Source organism: Terrapene carolina, unplaced genomic scaffold (genome assembly GCF_002925995.2).
Source record: "Terrapene carolina triunguis isolate 2854851 unplaced genomic scaffold, T_m_triunguis-2.0 Scaffold131, whole genome shotgun sequence".
Lineage (NCBI taxonomy): Eukaryota > Metazoa > Chordata > Testudines > Emydidae > Terrapene > Terrapene triunguis.
This window is the reverse complement of record NW_020664482.1, coordinates 27,680,825-27,706,532: the sequence shown is the minus strand read 5'-3', so window position 1 is coordinate 27,706,532 and position 25,708 is coordinate 27,680,825. Positions and strand designations below refer to the sequence as shown.

General features: G+C 40.2%; 1 protein-coding gene across 4 annotated transcripts in view; it reads right to left on the bottom strand.

Annotated features, from left to right (window-relative positions):
* The window catches only part of LOC112103386 (connector enhancer of kinase suppressor of ras 2-like), a 526,129-nt gene extending 503,720 nt beyond the window's left edge, over positions 1 to 22,409 (bottom strand). For all 4 annotated transcript variants that reach the window (XM_026652993.1, XM_026652992.1, XM_026652995.1 and 1 more), the window contains exon 1: positions 22,346 to 22,409. In XM_026652993.1, the coding sequence (XP_026508778.1) occupies positions 22,346 to 22,409 (64 nt within the window). The remainder of the gene's footprint in view (positions 1 to 22,345) is intronic.
* Positions 22,410 to 25,708: the final 3,299 nt, after the last annotated feature.

Sequence of the window (25,708 nt, the reverse complement as noted above, 5' to 3'; positions counted from 1 at the left end):
GGGCCACCAGCTACGTTCATCGGAGTTGAGGGTTGCATTGGGGCTTAGGTATGAGATAGGTGTCCAAGCACCTGCCTGAGGCAGCAGTGTGCATGCCCAGAGGCAGAAATTAGGTGCATACAAAGTTAGGTGGCAGCTGAATGGGGTTTTGTGGATCACAGTAGTATCTACAGCTAGGATTTAGGCACCTAAGTCCCTTGATGGAGCTGGGCCCCTTGTAAGATCTTTAGAAAAATCTAAACAGACAAGATAGACAAAGGGTGAAAAGGGAAACAGGGGAAGCGACTTGATCACTGGCAGATCACTGGCAAGGCTAGGAATAGAGCCCAGGTGTTTGGATTTCCACTCCAGTATCCTATCAGCTGGACTATCCTGCCTCTCATCTTCCCACCCACTTACAAATTTTTTTCATTCATTCATTAGCTAACTGCTAACCTCTTTCCATCCAGCAAATGTGCACCTGAACATATCCGCTACGGATTATATGCCAATGCAAGTAGAGTCCAAAATTATCAGTTCAAGTCTTGATAAATAGTAAATAACCCTTTCAAATGAGGGTTTGAAAGTCATTTACCTCTCAACAACTATGCCCCCATAGTAATGAACATTCTGTAAATAACTTCTGCTAATGGATATATAGACTTTTCCCTAATTTGAATGTTTAAAAACATGTGCAATGCTAAATATGACAAGCAGTATAACTGCACTGGTCACATGCTTGCAGTGAAATGTGAGATATAACAGTGAAGGCTGAAAAACTTCAGTTGTGCAGGTAGCTAATATGACTTCACTTCCTGAAGGACTTTAGTGCTGTCATAAAATGATGGTTTTGTTATATTTTTGTAACAATTAGCTAATGATTCCCAACCCATATGGTTATACCAGATGTCTCAACCTTTGTTAGCCAATCAAATTTCTCCCTTCATATGGACCATTTTATAGTACTCAATAATAATCAAAACCATTATTTTAATTTTCATAAGTCGAAATCTTGACATAGCAGAATCTAATGAATAAATATACTCCAGATTTCTCCTTTATTTAGTAAGCTGTGTGTACAGAAATATTTCCTTTTATCCTGAAGACATTATTTCCCGAATGAAGCTATTGTCAGAGAGACAGCCCTTCTCATTTCCTGAAGCAGTCTCCATGTACTGTGGGATGGTGATGGTGATTCAGTTCTTGTGCAAGTGCCAGAAATGAAATGTTGATAATTTTCATGTAGTGCCAGTTGTAGGGGTGTTTCTGTTACCAGATGCCATTTCCTCTGCATTTTACTCTGACTCCCTGTCCCCCTTTTCTATTATTGTTACTATCTATATAGTAAGATTCCAGGAATGTCACTGTGACGGGGCAGAGCGGCCCCGCACTGGTACCACAGGGGTTAACCCTTCCTTCCTAGCAGAGGAAGCCATGCCCCTGAGGCTCTGCTGGGCATGCTCCAACTGGAGAACAGGTATAAAAGCCTGCAGAGCTGCTCAGTCTGGGCTGACCGCCGGAGGGGAAGGAGGCACGCCGCCAGCTCCCGATAAGGGACAGCCTGCGCTCCAGGATCCTGAAGACAGCCAAGCTGGGACGCGCCCCCATGCCCAGATGGAGTAAGTCACAGAAGGGGAACAGACCAGAGGACCCCCCGAAACAGAGGACCCAGAGGTTATGGTAGGAAGTGACCCAGGGGAACTTTAGAGGAAAACAGCGTTGGAGCCACACAGAGGCTCAGCGTGTTTCGGGGGGATCCCCGCCGAGCCGGTGGCAAGGGGAACTTGCTACTACCAGGGCCCTGGGTCGGGACCCAGTGGAGAGGGCGGGACCAGGTCCCCTTACCCCTCCCAGCCACCTATCCACCCACCCCTCCCCCGGTCATATGGACTCTGGCCATTGGGCCGCATTGCTCCAACACTAGGAGCAATTTATATGGACCCTGGCCATTGGGCCACACTGCCTGGACATTTGTGGTGAGTTACACGGACTCCAGTTGCTAGGCCACACTATCCCGCCTGCAAGGGGGGGATATATGGACTCTGGCCACTGGGCCGCATTGCTTGAATGCTGGGAGTGATTTATATGGACTCTGGCCATTAGGGCACACTACGCCGACTAAGGGGTGATCGTGTGGAGGGAGGCTATTAGGCCGCATCAGGCCACCCACAGAGAGGCGAGCACATGAACTTGGGAGTGGCGAGGTTCTGACACCCCATCCCCTCCCCCCCCCCGCCGCCCCAAAGGGGCAGTGAGGTGCCAGGCCCACCACAGTCACTCTGTGTCACTCGGAAGCCCAAAATGTCTTCTAAATCAGTGTGAAGGTGAGGGAAACAGCTACAAGCATGGCTGAGAGCTCTTTTTGTTCAGCATATCACCCAGTTCAGTCATCACTGAGCCTTGTGAGAACTAGATGGAATGTTGGAATGCAAAGGTTCTGTGGCAGTTGGAATGTGACATTTGATCAGAGAAGGTGGGAGTAACAGCTCTGTACGGTAATAAAAAGGTGGTTGTGCCTCCAGCCAGGGGGCAGCTCTGTGCACAAACTTAGGGAAATGTACAAACACCCGTGTTGCTCGCTACAGCACAGCGCATGGAAACAAAAGCCTCAAAATACTACTCCCTACATGGCTTGACTGCCACTCTGTCCCTGGGTATGTATTTACAAAAGAAAACAACCTAGCAGCCAGCAGGATGATAATAGTTGTACATTTACATAGACCTTTTCATTTCCAAGGATCTCAATGTGTTTTAAAACATTTTATAAAAAATCTACACAAGAATAACTTTATTCTCAATTGAAATGCAGCCAACGCTGGGCTGAAATGTGACAGCTGTTTAACAGGAGACAGCAACACAATGCAGCCTCTGAGAACAGGAGTGCAAACTACCTTTTCCAGCTGAAAAGAAGTGAAAATTTAGGGAAGCACAAAGAGAAGGAATTTGAGAGCACAGATGTTAACATCATTTTCTATTAAGAGTTTTCGTAGGCTGTTTATGGCAGCATATTATTAGAAACATGATTTTTGGTCATTTAAATGAGACTGCACTTTCAGCAACACACAGACTGTGCTGAGGAGTTGGTTTAGTATGTACTCAGAGGGGAAACTGTCACCTACTGCATCATCAACACAACTCTCTAAAGCACCTACAGTGATCACCATTATACTTACCCAAAGTTACCACTACTTCAAGATTAATGCATTTCCACTAATTATATAAGACTTGAGCAAAACAGTGCTTACACTAAACATTTCCCCATCTGTATATAAGCTACTAGCACCTGTTTCACTTTTTTAAAACAAGGCCTTTTGCAATGACATGCCTTCCTGTTTAAATTTTATCAGCAATTATACCTGCATTTACCCCTAACTATATTCAGTAACTACTTCTTCCTAAACTGGGATTCCTAGAATATTTTGCATTGCTCATGTTAACATCCTGCCAGGCTGAAACAGTTTATTGAGTTTTAGAACTGAATCAACTAGTTAAAATACAAAAGCTGAAAGCATAAATTGCACAGAGGCAAAACAGAAGATAAATACTCCAGACAAGAAAACCTTTCATCCAGTCTGACACTTGTTTGGACATTCACTTGCTAGCAGGTTCCATAACAACAGCCATCATTAGATCACTTTATCATTCACATCAAAAGCAGAAAATCTATCACAGCATGGATGGGCTGCATTGTAAATTCTCTCATCTCAAAGGCAAGATAAGGCTTTATCCCTCCAGGTTTCTCCTAATTACACTGCTTGATCAGTTCTACCAGCTCATCCATGGCACACAGCCTGTAACATACACTGAATCTTCTGAATCAAGACTGATATACTACATATGCACTATTTTTACACATGCATAACTATCTACTCATTAGATTGATGATCATAGACCAAGTCCAACTAATTGTATGCAAGCCTCAGTGTTGTGAGCTTGATCCCAATTAGCTCTAAAATTTTCTATCACCATGGAAAATTTGATAATAGATTGTCTTGGTTTCCTGCTAGTTTATTGTACAAGTGCTATTGACTGTCATTCAGATTGCAGGAAAGATAGATGATGCAGGAAAGATTTATAAATCTTTATAAATACAATAGAAGTAAGAATCTTAGATAATGCACAAAGGAATGATACGGACAAAGATCGTCAATGCTTAGAAGCAGTGTTTCTCAAATGAGGCCACCGTGGCCCCCTGAGGGCACCAGGGGCTTTTCATGTGGCCACAGCCTCCTGGGCGGTGTTGGGGGGGGGGGGCAGGGAGAAGCAAAGCAGAGTTAACAAACGTACAAATAACACTTTTGACAGAAACTTACTAGCTAGCAAGTCTCAAAAAGCAAAAGAAACAACAACAAAAAAGACAAGAACGTGCAAAGCACATTATTTGTTTCTATTCTGTTTAGGTCCAGTAAACAATAGAGACAACTGTACATTATTCTTATTATTGAGTCTGCAATAAAAAACAACATTAATAAATTACAATGATTTGGACATGTATATGTGCATATTTATTTGTTTTCCCTAAAGTTAATTAAGTATTTTAGGAAAAATTGTCAGCGCGGCCACCAGCAAGAGCTGGTGGCTGCACGCTGAGGCCATCAAAAAATTTCTTGTGAAACCCCTGGCCTAAAGCATACCAAATGGACCTCAAAGAGGGCCAAATTCTGTTCTCAACTACACACATAACATTAATTGACTTCAACGGAAGTCAGATGAATTCATCTGAGGGCAGAATTTGGCTTTATAAACTTGCGAATTAAGTTTACTGAGTAAAATTACCTATAGGAAATAAGAAGTGGTATACCTTGACCTTCAGGCTGAAACAAAGTAAACTAAGGTTACCTATAGTCTCCTTTTTATTTTTAGTAAGTAACTTAGAAACCCTGATTAGTTTGCAGCCTACAGAATTGGTATCTGCAGAGCTAGCTCTAATATGTTTTCATTGAACCTACAGGATAATGTATGCCATTTATTATGCCATTGATCCTGGAAGAGATGTGGCTGTCTCCGCTCAGAATGTGTCAAGTAATGCAAGAAAGACAACAAATGGTAAAACAAATACCCCTATAGAGTGAGGCTGGGAACATCCTCTGTTTCTTGGGGAGAAACAACAGAATTTGATTTCATCCCGTAAACTTCTAACTTTAATTTTTTTTCAACCAGATATTAAGGGGAGTTTCTACTCTTACTTAACACCAGTAGCACTAGTAGAATAACTCCTGATTTACAGAGGTCTAAATGAAATCAGAATTGGACCTCAAATCTGGGATTTAAAACATTGATGCTGAGAAAGAATTTATGCCAAGACAGCGACACACATTCACTGCAGTTATTAATGACTAAAACCCAGCAAAATATCGTGTATCAAGCATGTTTTTCCATGGGGACTGCACCTTGAGATGGTGGGAATGTTCATGTGCTTCGAAGACCCTGAGAACTATGACTATCGTCATTTTTCAAAGAAGTTATAGAAACACAACAAGTTAGCCCTTCTGAGAAACAGCATGCCAAAGTAATGGACTCTGTCTCAGCAGGAATGATGAATCTTTGTGCAAGCAAACAGGACAAGGCTGAGAAGAACTTTGCTAAAGGTAAAACAAACCGTAAAAGCAGGTTTCTGGAACACTAGAACAATGGCTGCAATGACAAAAGCTTTGCAGGAGATGAAAGAAATGGATTAATATAATCTTGAAATCCTTGGAGTAAGCAGAAGTCAGTGGGACAGGAATTGATAAAAAGATATTCATAAATGAAAATAAAGTCATAACATATTTGAGGAGGCAAAATGGTTACCACCGAGACGGAGTAGCATTAATTATGATTTCCAAAGCTGAAAAAACACTTCAACTGAGAGCCAATTAACAGCCAACTGCTCCAAGGTAGGTTTTAACCATAATACATGAATACATAATACATACAGTGTTATGCACCAATAGACAACTCTGGTGATGAGATCAAAGATCAGTTCTACAATTGCCTACAAACTCTGGTTGACAATATTCCCAAGCATGACGTTTTCTTAGTAATTGGGGGATTCATCGCCAAAGTTGGGGATGACAGCAATGGAGTGGAGAAAGCAATGGGCATTGGTTCCCAAAATCAGAACTGTGAAAAATTGTAGATTCATCATGATTCACCGGAACATCTTGAAGTGTTATCGTATTCCAGTAAATTAACTTTACCAAAGCTTTAATTGTACAAACTGCACCTTGATATAAAGTGAACACAGACTAGAATGAATGGTTTAATATAATACTGGTATCAAACAAGGATGCATTCTCTCACCCCGCCTGTTGGGCATTGATATTTACTTCATTATGAGTGTAGATGAATACAACACAAGCATCACATAGTTTAACATACTAGAAGCTTTTGATTTTGCTGATGACATAGCTCTTCTAAATGACAACTCAAACAACACGCAAGCAAAGACTGAAAGATTGTTTAGCATTGCACAAAAGACAGGCTTCATAAGTAGTTATGAAAAAAAAGCAAGCTAATGAAAACTCCAGCAACTCATAACTCAGGCTTTAGGTTAGAAGGCAAAGAAATACAGGAGGTGTGTCAATTCACATACTCTGGCACTAACATGCATACCAGTGGGGATATTCATAATAAAATAATTTTACAAATAATGTTGTAACTACATCCACCAACTCTAACAAAATTTGATCATCAAAAATCTACAACTTAAAAACCAAACTATGAAACTTCAACTCAAATGTTATTTCCACTTTAATATATGGATGTGAAAGTTGAAAATCCACCAAAGATAGATATATGTCTAAATGCTTTCAAAAGCATACACCACATTAAAATACTATATCTTAAATTGAATGAATTTATAAGAAATGCTGAGATTTATCAGAGTTCAACGTTTTATCTCTAAAATTTATCCAGAAAAGAAGATTGAAATATCTGAGATACACATTAAGAATGAAGCCAGAATGTCTGCCATGGCAGATGTGCCACATTGGGCAGCTGGAGGAACAAATAAAAGGAACTGACCAAAAGAATCTCTCCACTGAGCAGTACTTAGGGTACATCTTCATTACACACCGGATCGGCGGGTAGCAATCAATCTATCAGGGATCGATTTATCGCGTCTCATCTAGACGCGATAAATCGATCCCCAAACGTGCTCCCCATCGACTTTGGAACTCCACCAGGGCGAGAGGCGGAAGCGGAGTTGACAGGGGTGCTGCGGCCGTCGATCCTGCGCCGTGAGGATGGGAGGTAAGTCGATCTAAGATACATTGACTTTAGCTACGCTATTCTCGTAGCTGAAGTTGCATATCTTAGATCGATACCCCCACCCCCACCCTAACCCCCAGTGTAGGCCAGCCCTTAGAGAGGGAAAATTTATGATACTTAACAATAAAGAGGTCATGCAAAGAGTGACCCAGGACAGACAGGAATAGTGGAGCCTGGTTTGTGCCCTAGGCAACATTTGACATCATGAGGATTCAGAGATTCAGATAAAACACTTCTGCCAAACAAATTATTATTTGAGCAATTTAGTCACTAGTTAAAGCATTCTCTGCTTTCTGAAAGCTAATAACAATGAGTTGGACATTTACATTGTACTATGAAAAAATATTGATGTTAATGAATGCCCCAAAATAATTTTCTATACTTCATAAAATTATAAAAGCAAGAGATGGAATAGACAAATTAGAATATCCAGTCCATCTCCCTGTCAATGCAGGATGGTTTCCTTTACCAGTGTTACCAAAGCTCCAAGTGGTAAGGTTTCTACCACTTCCCTTGGAAAACTGTTCCACAATTTGATATATCTCACTGGCATTCAGTCAAAATTTTCCCTTTCCACTACTCATAATCATGTATCTTTACCCTCAGTATTTACTTTATTTAGACATTTGTAAACTAGTGACAGGTAACTTCCTAATCATTATTCATCCAAGCTCTGTATAATTAACTTTTAATTTTTTCCTTATAGGACAGTTCCTCTAGTCCTTGATCACTTATAATTTGCCGATTTGTAAAGAAAGAAGTTATTACATTGAATCACGGGGCAGGGATGTATCTGCACATTAATACCAAAATTTGCTTTGACATTTTTGCAGACTATTCAACTGCAAACTCATTGTTGCTCATTGTCATTCTTAGGTCAGCAGACTTTTTCCTTCCCACTGAGTAAGTATTTTTCAGATTGAAGAATTTTAGAAATGTAGGGCCAGAAGGGACCTCAAGAAGTATCTAGTCCATCCCCTCATACTGAGGTAGGATTAAATATAACTAGACCATTCTTGACAGGTCTTTGTCTAACCTGTTCTTACAAATCTTCAGTGATGAGGATTCCATAACCTCTCTAGGTAAATCGTTCCAGCTTAATTATCCTTATTGTTAGAAAGTTTTCCCTAAAATCTAACCTAAACCTCCCTTATTGAAACTAAACCAATTACTTTTTGTCTTACCTCTATTGGAGATGGAGAGCAATTGATCACTGTCCTCTTTATGACAGCCTGTTACATATGTGAAGATTGTTATCATGTCCCCCCTCTAAGCATGGTCAGCTCTTTCAACATTTCATCATAGGTCATGTATTCTTAACCTCTTATCATTTATGTTACTCTCCTCTGGACTCTCTCCAGTTTGTTCACATCTTTCTTAAAGAGCAGTGCTCAAAACTGGACACAGTATTCCAGCTGCTTTTTATTAATGAGAATGTAACTTTGGTGTTTTCTGTTAATGTTTCTAATTTCTCCTGGTCAGTTTGTATTATTGTAGTTGGTGAATTTTTAATATCTTCCCATTGCATCTTATTCGCTAGATTTCTTCATTTCCCAAAAATTACTTTCTTGAAATATAATATCTATGAATTGCTATAGTCAGTGATCCCATTCCTTACTATGCAGAATTCAAGTAGCTCACGGTTCCAAGCTTCCCATTATTCTCACTTTCTCTATTAGTTCTCCTTACCAGTGAATAGAAAATCCAAGATGGCTTCTCATCTACTTGTATATGTTCTTTCTGAGTCATAAAGTTGTCTTGTGAATAACTAAGGAGTTTTTCAATGTAGCCCAGCTGAAATCTGAACAGATAAAATTCCCCCACAGCGGCTTACAATTTAGGATACCCTGAAGATTAGCTCAGGGATGTTCAGTTCTCACTCTCCTATGCTGGGTAATCCATAGAAGATGCCCATACGTGTTTTTCCTGTTCTCTATTCTATTAGGCCACATGCCCACTGCCACACATTCCTGCCTACTCTCAGGGGTACACAAATAGACACCAAGGGTGAAACCTAGCCCCGATGAAGTCAATGGCAAACCTCCCATTGCTTTTAATGGGGCCAGATTTAGACCCCATAGAGCAGAAGTTAGACACATCCTTAATATCCACAGCGATTTGTAGCACAGTCGGTGCGGCTGTGCTACAAATACATCACAAAGTTGGCAAAGCTTCACAATGGGGGCTGTTGGAATCCAAAAACAGGTGGTGGTTTCAGCCCACTCTAATGAATTTTGATGCTATAGAAATAACAGCCCAGATGCAAATGTATTTGTATAAAAATAATTTTCATTTAATCAGTCATTTGTGAGATACAGAACTATCAATGGTTTGCCAAGCACTAGAGCAAAACTTGCTGATAATGTCATTTAAAATGAATGAGTTTTGCAGACTGCTAATGCTTAATATGAATGTCGTTTTTTTTCTTTTTTTGAAAACAAAATGTTTTGTGATAGCTAAGATATTTGCATCTGAAAGACAGATAGCAGGGCACAGCAGCTGAGCTTTGTTATTTAGATCGTACCAAATGAATTTCATACTCAAGTGAATGTAAAGTTTATATGGTGGTAATAATTGTCATGGAAGGCAAGAGCCTGGCAGGAGAAAACTAGAGAGAAAGAAAAGGATCCTGTCACTCCTACTTTCCTTCTTTCCTTCTTTTATGCCTTGATCTCACTGAATTTGCTTGCTCATCTCTCCTCATTCCTTATCTCTCTCTAGTTCTTTCGGTAGTACCAGAGTGCTGCACATCTGCAAACCAGTAGAGCACTCCACTCACCTGGAAACACAAGGCCAGAGTACTAAACAAAACAAGGACTAGTCTCTGAATTCATGCTCAACTCCCATCTGATCATGAAATAAGGGCAAGAAACAGATGGCTGAGAATAGCCTGAATAAGCAACAGAGGACAAGAGAAGCTGGGAGGAGACATGGTTAGGGTAATGAAGTGGGAGATATGTGGCATACTTCTGCTTCAAGTAGTAATTGTGGCAGGTCTAGTATAATCTCGGAGGCTGCAGGCCGATGGTCACTATTGCCCATTGGAGTTCACTTTTTTTAACCCAAATAGAAAATGGTTTTCTGTATAAACTAAAAAGAGAATGGGCCAAATTCATCGCTAGTGTAACTGCAGTGATTTCAGTTGAGTTACAGGGGAAATAGATTCTGCCCATGATCTGTAAGTAGGAAAATTTTTTAGTTGTACAAATTTAGAGAACTCCACAATGGATGCTACCCTCTTTTCTCTGTATCACCTGCTTCTCTGTAACGGACACATACTGCTCATTTTTTGTCTGAGCAAAGACTGCTTTATAGTAGAACATCCTTATATTTTTTAGCTTATGGCTACCCAATGAGCCATAATGGTTCCATACCATCTACGTGGTCCTTTCAAGGATGATGCATAATTGAAGTGGTCAGAGATCTGTTGAAATGGTCAACTGCTAGTAAGCAACAATGGACCTCAGTTTTGCCTCTTACTATTATGAGGCTGAATGGAGTGTGTCACACCCAACCAGCACAGTACCATTCAGTGAAAAGTAAGCTTTGTGCAAACAATTAAATTAGCTTAGAGGCAGAGGTGAAAGTAAGCCGGTCCGGTCTGGTACAGCATACCGGCAAAAGCCAGTATGCCATGCCAGACTGGACCGGCTTCCGCAGCGGTGATTTAAAGGGCCCAGGGCTCCAGCTGCTGCGGGGAGTCCCGGGCCCTTTAAAGCGCTGCCAGAGCTCTGGCAGCCGGGCTCGGGCAGGGATTTAAAGGGCCCGGTGCTCCAGCCGGGCTCCTGCGGTGATTTAAAGGGCCCGGAGCTTCACAGCGGCCAGAGCCCCGGGCCCTTTAATTTGCCCCTGAGCCCCGGGGCTCCCAGCCGCTTCTGCAGCTGGTAGCTCTGGGGTGATTTAATGGCCCCAGGGCCTTTAAATCTTGAAAGGACCCGCCTCTTCCGGTTGAGGCCACACCTCTTCCAGTTGAGGCCACACCCCCGCTCAGGACTCCGGCGTACCAGTAAGTCCTTTAAGTTACTTTCACCCCTGCTTAGAGGTCTTCAGCGGGAAGATAATTTGTACATAATTTACACTTTCTGCAGTGAGGAGGGCCATATAAGAACCTGGATAGATAGTTATCTTAACAAAAGACAACTCCTGCCATTACAAAGGAGTCTTCAACATTTCTAATGGTTGGATGACATTCATGTACTTGTTTTTGATATACTGAAACTACAGAGGATGACACAGGTATCACAACACTGAACAGATATAAAATGGTACAAGAATGGTGTCAAGGCTGATTCCTCACTCTGGCACTTCAAGTGCAGAAGGTGGGGGCCCGCAAGGATTTTAAAAATTAATACTTGCTACTCCAGGCTTGTATTAAACCCCCAAGGTTACAGCTTTTCTCTGACCTTGGCTTGGTAAACACTGCCACCACCCAAGTAAAAAACTGCCTCTTGCAAATCCTGGAAAAATTCACTTGGGAAGTTTTCCCTGAGGCCCCTCGGTTTTTCCACCCCTCCCTCAGGGAAGCTGAGAAAGAAAACAACAAAAGGGAAACCCAGCTATTGCCACCAGCTAATTGAAAAACATGCACAGACCTTTTAATCGGGTTCTTTAAAAGGGTACATTTTATTAGAAACAAAAAGAAAGAAAATACAACTGGAACTTAGGCTTTTGCTAGATTTTAAAAGAGCAATTCCAAAAATTAAGCACCCAAAATAGCTTTCTTGGGGGGTTCAGCTTAAAGGTTACAAGCAAACAAAAGCATCTGGGGTTAGCACAGAGAAATCCACAAGCCTTACAGAAAATAAAAGAAATAACCCTAATTGCATCTATCTAAATGTTCCCTGTCCCAATGAATTCTTCTAGGTATGGATGATGAATTTTCATAACTGGTTCAAACTTTACACAGCATTTCAGCTGCACCCATCTCTTCTGCCCAGAGAGATCAACAGAGACAAAGGGAAAGCTTTTTTCCCATTTTAAAAAGTTCTAGCCTTCCCATTGGCTCTTTTGGTCAGGTGTTTACCTGGGGGACTTTTTAACCCTTTACAGGTAAAGCAAGCAGCCACCCAGAGGGACTTTATAGCTAACTGGCTGGCTGGGTGTCCATAAAAGGGAGCTACCCCCATCCCCTTCATTGATCACAAATGGCGAGGAGATTTTGATGGACTTGTAGAAACATCTATTACACCTTTACAAGAATAATAAACTAAAAATTCAAGAGTTTAAAAGCAAGAATTTGTGACTGAATCAAAATTCAAAGATGGCCAGTACACTGCTGCCATGTGAAATTCATAAGCACAACACTTTGAGCTAAGTGCTTCTTTTTATGTTTTTACACATCTTAAAGCAAAAAATAAGTCAAGAGGAAGGGAAAGCCAAGCAGAACAATTTCCAGGCAGGAATCCTGACCTGGCTTTACCTCTGAGTGACCAGAATCTCCTTCTTTCCCAGGATAACATCCCCTGTGACTCCCCAAATCTACAAAAAATTAGCCAATCCCCAGATGACATTCAGAGTGAAAGAGGCAGACCTCTTCACGGTACACAGAAGGCTAGAGTAAAGGCTGTTCTGTCTATGAGTCTGAATCTATTCTGTAAAGTCACTGTACAATGAGTTTTCATTTCAATAAACCATTCACAGAATAGCTAGAAAGTGCTACATCTCTTTTATAACTCATACTTATTGGAAAGCAGTTGGTTGAGAATTTGAATAGAAAACCATATCAAGCATTGTATTTGCTTCTGGATGCACCTGTGGGGAATTGCTTAATCAGGAATAATTTTATTTTGGTACATCACTGTAGCACTTCACAAACACAGCCTTACAATTTGTCACACTTTCTTTATCCTGTGCTAATGCTCATCTTTGCACACCCGGAACAAAGAAAAGTTTCAGACTTAATTAAAAAGCTGAAACTTCAGAAGAGATATTTAGTAGCTCTGAACAGAACTGCAAGTCCCACTCCTGCAAGCTTCGTAGGTCAGGGGTCATCAACAAGACTGAAGTTAGAAAGGCACATTGTTAATACTATTTCTTACCTTTGTTTTTTTGTTTTGTTTTGTTTTTTTGCTGTTAGGTCCAGTGTGGGGTTGTATTACCCACCAAGGTACCTCAGGCTAAATTCTAAGATCATTCAGTTTTACTCCCAAACTGGCATATATTGGTACTGAAAAGCAGTGTTTATTGTGCACAGACATGCCTTATGCACAGGCATCCAGTGTCCCCTGTCACTGCACATGCAGCTTTATGTACCTGCTCCTGACAGAAATAATCAAGCTTTCACTTGAGTTAAGACATTTACATGCCAAGCCACATGGATCATACACGAGGAACCATAGTCTATGTACCTGAAAATACTGTGAGGGTCTACTCCTGAGGATGAATTGGAGACAGCTTCTCCGTGAAATCTGAGCTAGTCAGAATTGCCTCACACGCCCCTTATTTGTCCATGGCTTTTTTGGCATGCACATTGGTACAAATGCCACTCAGAATGGAGTTCTCCTGTAGAGCAACTTGTTTCTAATACTGACTTACAAACCAAGTAACCAGAAATACTGTATTATTAAACTATAAAAGCACCCACTTTCTCTTACACCTCCTCCTCTGAGAATCAGACTGTTATAAACCTATTCTAAAAATAAGTGTCAGGTGTTACATGTAGATTCTGAATGTTACTGTACCTGTGCCAATCTCATTCCTGCCAAAACATTCTCCCACCCAGTTGTAAAGAAAGGAACAGAATCTGTTAGTGACTCAGAGTCATGGGTTAGAGGGGGAAGATAGTGTCTCCAACACTATGCCGATGAAAGAGCATTAGTGTGATACTCTCATTCTTTACCACTCTATATGCCAGATAGCAGTGTATGCTACTGTGGATCCCTCTGTACTTCCTTGAGTATGAGCTGCCTTATTTAGTGTGGTTTTCAAGGTCCAAATTTGAATTCTGAACCCAATTTCTCCACCTAAAGTAACAGTGCAACAGGGAGAGGTGCAGAGGGGTGGCCTCTTAGGACTCTGCTGTATTATCCAAAGTGACCAAAATTGTAAGGAAGAAGATGTGTCATGTATAACATGAGTCATGTGCGGGGTAAGATTACAGAGCAAAAAACAAGTTATTCTAGAGATGCATGCTAATCATGGATCTGGCTGCCTATTCAGATGTCTGTTCAGATTCCAAACAATGGACAGATATTTTTAATTATAGATAATAACCTACTAAAAGTGAGTAACATTTGGCAACTGTTAATAGAGGCATATTCCATCAACTCATACTCCTCTCTGCAAACAGTCGCATTTTACTATAAATAATCTGAATTTATGTTTTACAAAATGAGGAAATTAGAGAATTTAGCAGTAAATCTGCCGGTACTATTTAGGGAGCATTTAATTTGCTAGTGCTACATTTCTTTATGCAGTTAGTGCAAATTTACGGTTTTCTCTGGGGAGGTACATAAACCAGTTTCTATTTGCTAGGTCCTAGAAAAAAATGATGGTGTGATATAGGTGCAGAAACATCTCAACAACATGGAAAATTGCTCTGAATTTAAACATGGATATAGCACTGAGAATGCCCCAGTCGGTCTTGAATGATCCACTTGTCACGACTCAGAGGGAAGGATAGAGCAGAATGTGGCTGTGTGTTCTTAGGGAAGGTGGAGAAGGGAGGAGGGGATTCAGTCGACCAGCTGTTTTGCTGTCTCACTGACTGCCTGCTGTTATACAGACTTGAATTCAAAGTGATGCTTTTAATATTTAAAGCCTTGAATGTACTGGGTCTTAATTATCTTGTCAGTCTTCTGACACGCTCTGTACCATCTTGCCCTTTTAGATTAAAAGGAACAGGGCTTTTGGTCGCAGGGTTAGTAGGAGTAGAATGGGTATATTTTTGTTTCTGTTGCTCAGTATCTGCAGAGAATGCCCTGCCTTCTGATCTCAGAAAGGCTGTCATTTTAGCTTCTTATAACAAGACATTAAGACTTTATTTCTTAAGGCATTTAGCACAGTGTAGTGATTTTGCTAGGTTTTAACTGGAGTTTTAAGTATTCTCAATGCTATGTGTTGTATCTATCCATGTACGGTACCAATGATTAATAAGCACCATGCACATATATATTTTACTGCTCTAATTTCTATTTAATACAGAATACCAATGTTTTCAATCTCCTTAGAGTAAAAGATTACAAAACCATAACATACCTCTCTGACGTTTTGGCCAACCACTTTTAGACATACTAATAACCAAGAATTAAACAGAAAAACTTAGAAGAGGGAGAATTAAAAGATATTGATGTTCCTCAGACTACCCCACACATTTTTATTCATCCTGGAAGGATAACTCACTTACCTGCACATCAAAAATTCTCTGGGGAAAAATTTCAAGACTTCTTTTCCTAAGGAGCTGTAGGCTGAGGTCCTGAATTTCCAGATTATAGTCTCAAAATTTTATTAATCTAGACTGTTTTATATTTTCTCCTTCTCAGGCTGTTCCCCCTATCATCCAGCTATTTCAAACTGGGTGCCTTGCGGCATTGTCTGAAATGCCGATTCACAAAGGCCTCATTTTAAACTGCCACTGCATTTGGGAATGTCCTTTCATACTGGTATTCTGGAAGGAAAGACCATGAAATCTGAAGCAGAAAACCAGATCTGGTTTGGGCCTGGCATTGTATGTATTAAGGATGAAGTTCATATATGTGCAGAGGGCCAACACGAGGCCTAGTTTGAGGGCTTAAGTGGGGCATAGTCTTGGTACAGGCCCTTTGTCCAAGACTGAATTTAACCTTAAATCCCACCTTCTTGTCACAATATAAAGTTCATAATCCTTTTTCCTTGATGGGTGAAAATTTAGTTCTCAGCAGTCTTGCCCACAGTCCCTACCACTTTCTATTATGATCTTGGGCTTGACCCTCAGACTCCTGCATCCCCTTTTCACTTTCTACTATTCAATCCCTTAGTTCTGTCAACAGGAGGGTGGAGGGATTTCCACTGGAGGATAAACCTAGTCCTCAAATCATAATAAATATTGCTTTTCTTTAATTATCTTACCTGATTCTGATTCTCAGACAACTGTCAAAAACAGCTGTAGGTGTGTTATAGGAAATAATCCTGCACTGGTAAAGGTCAATTTAGGTGGCATATTGGGTATTTTCCATCTTCATTACTATGATTTATAATTCTGTGACAGTATTCTATAACCCAGGGCAGGTAGTCTCAATAGATGCCTACACTTACTGTATCTATAGGACCCCAATCTGTACTCTTCAGCTTCTCCCATTCAGTAAACCAATTCTTAAAAAAAGAGAAAGCATTTGTGCTTTGGTTCAATTCACTGATAATCAGAAACGCTAGTTTAATTGTTCTATGAGGATGAAGGATTTAGCAATGAGGCCAGATTACTCATCAGAGTCTTGTATTTATAGTGACCAACCCTTGCTGTGATTTCACTATAATAATCTTTTTTAAAAACTTACAGTTATGATTGGCAAGAAAACATAGGGATCCTTAGCAACATTTAATAGATTAGTTGTTGCAAAAGGATTATTGCCAAAAATCATTAGATGCAGTTTTAAACCACTAAGAGGAGTCAGAGAGGAATTTTGGACAGTTCTGGCTCAACTCAAATTTTTCCAATGGTGAGTCAGAAATTGAAATGGGGAAATAGTGGGACTTGGATATCCCAAAGGTTCCTTGGGAGCCATAACAATAAATTGATTGTTTGTTTCACTTTTGAAATTGGTGAGCCTGCAAGGGCAATGATGAGACACTTATTTTAGTTTCTGCTTGAAAATCCAGCACTAATTCTAAGGAAGTCTGTGCTTGTGGGTGCTCTCTCCTTTTCCAAATCTGTTTGTCTACAGGATGAATTGAAAGCATGGGGTGAACCCCACATTTTTGTAAATAATATGTGCACCAAGCTTATCCACTCAAGTATCAGATTGTGTTTCTTGAAGTAGAGTTCTTGAAATATGGGATTTAGGGGGGAAAGGCTAAGTATCATCCAGCTCAGTGCATGCAAGGCTCCTTTTGTGGCAGATCATAATATTTAGCAGAGTACCTCCAACATGCTTTAAGATTTTACATATTGCATTTGGTAAATGTGGGAGACTCACTGTTTCTGACATGTTGCTACAAGCAGGTAGTGATTTAATGAAAAGCAAAAAGACTGAAAAGGGGTTTGCCAGATCCCTGTGTGATGTGAATGTTAACAAGCACAGTCACGTCATCAGCATCCCTGCTCTTCACCCCTCCCTCCCATCCTTCCTCTCTCTTTTATGAGCCAGCTTGAAATCAGGGAATTACATGCTAAGGAAAACCCTTCAGATAAACATATAATTATTCTGAACAGGATCAATGCAGCACAGTTAATCAGTTTACCAACTGAATTAATTTTTATTTTTTTCATGTCTGCATCTCCTGTGGAGAATGGAGAAATTCAAGATTTAAGGGGAAAAATTGGTTGCATTTGTGAAATGGTATTTATATCTGAGCATTCATTATGAAAGGAACCTCTACTGCAGGCTGTTTTGGCAGACAAACATTACTTTCAATCAGCAGGACTTTGAATAGCTGACTCCATGTGAAGTTATTGCTAAAGGTACACTTAAGAAATAGCTGATTTCCTATTTTAATTTCCAGCTGTTTAATAACATCCCATTCTCCTCAGAGCCCCAACTATTTGTGTTTTTGTTTTATGAAAACAGTGAATTGTTGTGTAGAACCTTAAATTTATTTGCACAATATGCCAATTAGATACAAAAACGTTTTAAAGAAACTAATGCAAACTACTTAATTCAGGAAGCACAGGAAGCCTCAGAGCTGTTATTTTAAAATCTAGGTAGTAACCCTTTTGTATTTTATTTAAAAAATTTAAAATTAAGCAGCCTGAATTTTATAGTTGTAAGTGCAATAGAGATTCAGAAGTACAACTTGCAGACACCAAAACTGTTTTCTGTATAGGGCTAGTGTCAGTCTTTCATTGTGCTATTTACATACATATGAAAATGGGTGACTTTTCAGTTTAGAAGTGCACTTTTGATAAAACGTGGATTTAACTGCAAAGCTTCATTGGATTGTACAGTAAATAGAGGTGCTGATTGTTAATAGGTTAAAATGCATTAGAAGCCTCCAGGTAGTAGCATTACAGGAGTAAACATTAAGGTACACTTTGCCACCGAGTACTCATTTTAATATGCTCAGTTTTCACATAGCTAAACAGAAGAAAAATACATGAGAACAATTATGAAACCATGTTGTTTAACATATTTTACATTCTACAATGCTTGTGGAAAATATTTTCCCTAACCTTGTGACCAAGGAATTTAAATAAAATGAGGTAAAGATCACCCTCTTATATTAATGTTTTCAGTCCACGGAGATATATTATTCCAATGAAAGTATTTGCTTGTGGTAAGAAAAGGATACACATCAGGATAAATAAAGCATCAATGATTTGTGTGAGAAAAAAGAAAGTGAAATACATTTGAAATACGGAAATAACTGAATCAAGAGTAATAGAAAAAACTCACTACAAATACCAAAAAATATTTTTTCAAAATCACACATACCAATCCTTCTTTGAAAATACCTCTTTTTTTAAAAACCACTACTTCTACAATCTATTTGTTAATCCTCTCAGAACATGTGTGTGTATCCTAAAGGCAAATTCAATAATACAAAGCTATCCAGAGTCCTCATTGCCAGATCCAGAACAAGCTTCAAAAATCAGTTTCTCAAGTCTTTCACAGCCTTCCCTGGGCGTCCACAATGTGAAATCCAGACAGTCTATTATTGACAGTCTGTTCCTAAGGAAGAATGCCACCTTACTATAATGCTGTTCCTGAGAGGCCATTAATTTATACATTGTGGCAAATAATGCCTCTTAAAGGGAAGGAACAGAAGGATTGTCCTTGGGTTGCAATTCAGGGCATGGCTACCTCTTACAACAGTATGACATAGAGTGAGATGCACTGTGGGTATTCAAGTGTCTTAAAATATTAACATCAGTTTTGTGGCTTTCTTCCATGACCTCTTACATTACTCTGATTTTGCTGATACTCAGCACAAATTAGTTTGCAAAATTTATTAGCTGATTTAAAAAAAAACTTTCAGTAGCTGCAATAAAAGTTATAAAAGACACAAGTTAAAAAATGCCTCTTACTGTGGTCACCTTACTGTGAAATGTGTTGTGACTAACAACCTTTAATATTTAACATTGTTGTATTCAATGTTGTTGTAGCCATGCTGGTCCCAGGATATTAGCACGATAAGGTGGGTGAGGTAATATCTTCTATTGGACCAACTTCTGTTAGTGAGAGAGATAAGCTTTTGAGGTTACACAGACTCCAGACCTGAAGAAGAGCTCTGTGTAAGCTCAAAAGCTTGAATTTCTCACCCACCTTATCTCTTTAATATTTAAATTAATTAAGAATGTATTTTAAAGGGCAAATGGGGTACATTTTTACAGAGTCTGATTACTGAACACTATGTTAAAATGCTACAGTTGTAATGTGTTGCTTTCTGTAGTCGAGGTTAAATTCTACCTTCAGAACATAGTGATTTTACTGCAAATGTCACAGAGAGGTGGTGTTATAATAGGAGTAGTTATGATGTGGTTTCATGGAACTGGGAGCCAGGCTATATCAGTTTGGGGTACTAGTAATAGTTAAATTCCACATCTAGGTCCTTGTTACAAATTCTAACTTCTGATCCTTTTTAAATAAATACATTTAAGCAAGAGGTGCAGAATATGTCACAATATAAGTAGCTAAGTTGTCGTGTCAGGCTTTGTCATGTGAGCATTTTCGGAGGTAAATCCTTCAGTGTGGGTGATTCATATAGATAAGTTACATATCACTTGAACGCCACTAGCAGTCTGCAGCTTCATCCTGACTAATGTATTAAAATCTATTTAGCAGAATAACTATACCTAGTGAAACTGCTACACAGCACACAAAAGAAGCTACAATGCAACAGTGACAATGATGAACTCAATTGTAGTAAAGTTAGGGATTTCCAGCTGATTTTGAACTAATTGTTACCATATTACATTGTCAGCTATGATATTGTATTTGTTAGAACCCTTTTCTTTGACTACATGAGGCGTTCAATAATATCTGAAGCACATATTTGCACAGGGCAAATATTAAGGTAAAATATGGTAGTGTAATATTTGTTTGGTAATGATACACACGTAGCTTGCATTATCTTCATGCCCACAGCACTCATATTACTAAAGAAAATCCCTCAATTCTATACACATTTCAGTCATCGGTGCACTATACTTATTTATATTTGAATTCACAAAACCAGGCAAATGTTACATGAGGATACCCCAGTGTTTCTTGTGTGATATGTGACATGCAGTCTATATATAAAAATACTGGCAGACATAGCAGGTTTTAAAATATATAAAATGTCCCCCATCAAACAGGCAATTTAATATTGGGAGACTACATGGTGAACATCTGAATGGCACATTCAAAAAAAATCTCCTGTTTGTATGCACTAAAACTATTTGCTCATTGTGGAAAAGTTGCTGATGCTACTATCATAGTCTGTTACCCAAGATGTAGTCAGATTATATCAAAAGGACGAAGAGGTAACAGGGAATATTCTGAAATGCAGCAACAAGTATTATTTAAATATTACTAGTTGCATTACATAACAATCTAACTCATAATTTTAGATACCATAACATTCTCTGCGACTTTTTAACCTTTTAAATACTGGCAAAGATCTGTATAATCAGATTCTTCTTTTCACCAGCACCAGCATATGATTTCAATTAATGTAATTGGGCATGGCTATCCATCATATATCGGGTGATTTCAAGATCCATCCTTGCTGACTGGTTTATGATAATTAGCCTCTCAACTAGCCTGAGCTGAAGACACCTGAGAAACAAACGACATGCATTTCCATAGATGCCATCTGCCTTATGATACTGTATGGTTGTAGAGAGAGTAGGGTGTTTACAATTGTAAGATAAGTGACGATCACTTAGCCCAGTTTCAGTTAAGTGTGAAGATATATTTCAGCATCATTAAATCAAAGCCAGTCACAGTTATGAATGTGAAGGCTTTAAAGAAAACTACAGCCATCTAGTTTAACCCTATAATATATTTAAAATCCCATTACAGAAAACATATATTCACAGATACCTTAACCATAAAAATTGCAGCTATTTCCCGTACATAATGGGAGAGCATTTTATAGCAGAAATTAGTTGGTCTGTGAGACCAACACCTCATTAGAAACTGTATAACTATGGTAATGTGTGTGCTATGTAAACACACTTTTTCCTATTCAGGAGAAATTTAAAACACTTATCACGAACAATTCTTCACTCTTCAATCCGAATCAATCTGTTTGCAATACAGCAGAGCACCACAAAAGAAAACATTTCCCATCTTATTTCTGTGTTTATGAAACTACAAATGTGCAGGGAAATCATAATCCCTGTCAAGTTATCTTGCTGGGGAAACTCTTCTAAGCTGTTCACAGACAAGCAGCTCTTCTCATTTCCTCTTGCACTCTCCATATATGGCAAAGACTGCACTGTCCACGGTACTAGTGATTGTCAGAGAAGCGTATGCATTATACAAAACATAGAGATACTAACAAGAGAAGCTGGGAAGCCTGCACAAATCAGGATATAATAAAAGAATCAGAATTCCATAGTTCGGTCACTGGTATCTTGCCTTCTCTGTGTATCGCCCTAAAAACTACACACGAGTGCTGCATACATGCACAACCACTGCATGAAGTCACCTGATATGAGCAAAACAAAGCTAATCAGGAAAAATTTAAAGACAACCAAACATAATATCATCACACTGCAATGCATAATGGAGTCTTAAGGCACAAACACTATAGTTATGCCTGCATTTATCCACAAATGCATTAGATCACTACTCAGTTCTCAGCAGAGATTCCAACAGCATGTTTTGCAGCTCATACCAGGTTTGTGTTCAGTCAGAGCTCTGAGAACTGTTGTATCAAACAGCATATGGATTTTTAGAACTAAACTAACTCTTGACAAAATAAAAAATACAGAAGCAGAAATGTAAATTTCAGAGTCAAAGCATAGATAATACATGGTAATAAATGATCGTACCTTTCATCCAATCCACTACTTGCTTGGGCGTCCACTTGCTAATAGGTTCCATAACGAGAGCCATCATCAGATCACTTTATCATTCACACCAAAATCAGAAAAAGACTGGGGAAAATCTATCAGAGCATGGCCGGGATGAGAGAGCTGTAGGATTTTACAATGCAGTCCAAAGACGAGATGATGCTTTGTCCCTCCAGGTTTCTCCTGCACTGATTCAGTAATGTATAAAATTACACTGCTTGATCAGCTCTAGCACCTCCCCCACTGCACACAGCCTGCAACACAGTGGAGCACACTGAATCAGGAAATGGTGCAGTATGTATATACTTACTTACAAAAGCCTATACCCAATGATCTACTTATTAGACTGATATAAAATTATAGTGCTCTAAGAGCAATTGAGGCTCACGTTATTCCAGACTCACAGATTTATGGAGCTTGATTCCAATCAGCTCTGGGATCTTCATACGGGGGAAATATCACTACTGTAACTTGATAACAGATTGTCTTGGCTTTATTGTAAATATGCTGTCGTTCAAATTAAAGAGAAGATAGAAATATCATAATATCACTTGGCATCTGGCAAAATACTGAGCATCTCCATCTTTACCATACAAAATGTTACTGGAATCTTGTAGTATATAATCATGTAATTCAGAATGTCAAACACAGTAGAGGGAGTCTTACCAAGGTAAAACTCACTATCTAAAGAAACATCTTTTTTCTGGCCACGGTCAGGGCCAGTACCTTTCCCCCTCTGAGTCTCTCCTTTCTATAGTGAAGGAATGCCAGCCTACCATGTTGGGGTTCTTTTTTTTTTAACCATAATCCATTAATTCTAATAAAAACAGCCAAGAGGTAGCACTGGAACGATCAGTTAATTCATTTACCTTTTATTGGAGAGAGGAATAATGGTAAAGTTTTGGGACCTTTTAAAAATGATAAAGGTAAGAAGTCTCCATCATGGATTAACCTCACTCAGGTGTGCCAAATGGTGCTTCTCAGGCCCTTTGTATCTCGTATAGCAAATATCCCACATCCATGTGGTTGAATAGGTGCATGCTCTGTCTGATACTCTGAGATATACTGAGGTACTGCCACACTGGCTAGGAGGGGACTAGCTTAGGCTCCAGGAAGAGTCAAAGAAAGGGACACCTCACCTCTGAGTTCTTCTCTAAGCTCCAGCCCTCTTCTCAGAGATCTTTCATTTTTGATTCCCTTTGCCACATTCAATAGCCTGTGAGGGCACATTCATTAATTCCACACAGCTGGCCTAGTGCTGCCAGCGAGAAAATCCCTGTAGGTTAGGCAACTGCGGTCCTGTCTTTAGCTAGAAAGACAGAGGTAAGACCTTCCCTGCTGGGCTGTGGGGAGGATGTATGCCCTCCCTCATGGCCTGCCATCAGGCTAAGTAAAACAGGCCCATCAGGCAAAAGATTCTATCTCATCAGCATTTTCTTTATTTCTCTTTATAAAGAAAGAATCAAAATAGGAACAAATGCACAATGCTAGGACAGTTTTAGTCCCTTTAAATTATTTTCTCCTCACGTGGAACAAGGAACTTTGTTAGCATAAGGAAAATGGTATTCTCTCCAAAGATACTCCATCCCATTGAGTTAAAAACATAAAAAACAGCCATACTGGGCCAGTCCATCTAGCCCAGTAGCCTGTCTCTGACAGTGCCCAGTGCAAAATGCTTCTGGCAGATGGAGAACTGGAAACACCCAGGACATGAGGTTGCATCCCTGACCATCTTAACTAATAGCCATTGATGGACCTATCAGTCATGAATTTAGCTAATTCTTTTTTGAACCCAGTTATAGTTTTAGCCTTCACAACATCCTATGGCACTGAGTTCCACAGGTTGACTGTGAGTACTTCTTTTAGTTTGTGTTAAACTTGCTGCTTATTAATTTTATCATGTGACCCCCCTAGTTTTAGTGTTATGTGAAGGGGTGAATAAGACTTTCTTATTCACATTCTCCACACCGTGCATGATTATATAAACCTCTATCATAATCTCTCACTTAGTCACGTCTTCTCTAAGATGAACTGTCCCAGGCTTTTTAATCTCTTCTTATATGGAAAGCTGTTCCATCCCCCTAATCATTTTTGTTGCCCTTCTCTGCATCTTGTCCAATTCTATTATATCTTTTTTTTTTCTTTTTGAGATGGGGTGACCAGAACTGCATGCAGTATTCAAGGTGTGGGTGTACCTTGGATTTATATAATTGCATTATGATATTTTCTGTTTTATTATCTATCGCTTTCCTAATGGTTTCCAACATTATTAGCTTTATTGACTGCCCCTGCATGTTGAGGAGATGTTTTCAGTGAAATAGCAATGATGACTCACAGATCTTTCTTGAGTGGTAACAGCTAATTTAGACCCTATCATTTTGTATGTATAGTTGGGGTTATATTCTCCAATGTGCATTATTTTGCAGTTATCACCATTGAATTTTATCTGCCATTTTGTTGCCCAGTCACCCAATTTAATGAGATCCTTTTGTAACTCTTTGCAATTGGCTTTGGACTTAACTATTTAAGTAATTTTGTATCATCTGCAAATTTTTCCACTGTTCACCCTTTTCCAGATCATTTTTTAATATGTTTAACAACACAGGTCCCAGTACAGATCTTTGGGGTGCCCTGCTGTTTACCTCTCTCCATTAAGAAAACTGACCATTTATTCCTACCCTTTGTTTCCTATCTTTTGACCAGTTACTGATCCATGAGAGGACCTTCCCTATTATCCAGAGGTGGGCAAACTACGGGCCACGTCCGGCCCACGGGACCATCCTGCCCGGCCCCTGAGCTCCTGGCCCGGAAGGCTAGCCCCCGGCCCCTCCCCTGCTGTTCCCCCTCCCCCGCAGCCTCAGCTCGCTCGCTCGCTTGCTTCGCCGCCAGCGCAATGCTCTGGGCGGCGGGGCTGTGAGCTCCTGGGGCAGCACAGCTGCAGAGCCCGGCCTGACCCGGTGGCGGTGGTGTGGCCTGCCTCCAGCCAGGTGGTGCGGCTGTAGCGCTGCCAGCCACCGGTGCTCCAGGCAGCATGGTAAGGGGGCAGGGAGCGGGGGGGGGGGGGTTGGATAGAGGGCAGGGGAGTTCGGGGTGGTGGTCAGGGGGTTGGGGTGTGGATAGGGGTCGGGGGGGTTGTGAGCGGGAACAGGGGGTTGAATGGGGGCAGGAGTCCCAGGGGGGCAGTCAGGAAGGTGTGGGGGTTGGATGGGGTGTCAGGGGGCAGTCAGGGGCAGGGGTTCTGGGGGCAGTCAGGGGACAGGGAGAAGGGGTGGTTGGATGGGGCAAGGGTCCCGGGGGGGCCGTCAGGAATGAAAGGAGGGGTTGGATGGGGTGATGGGGGTC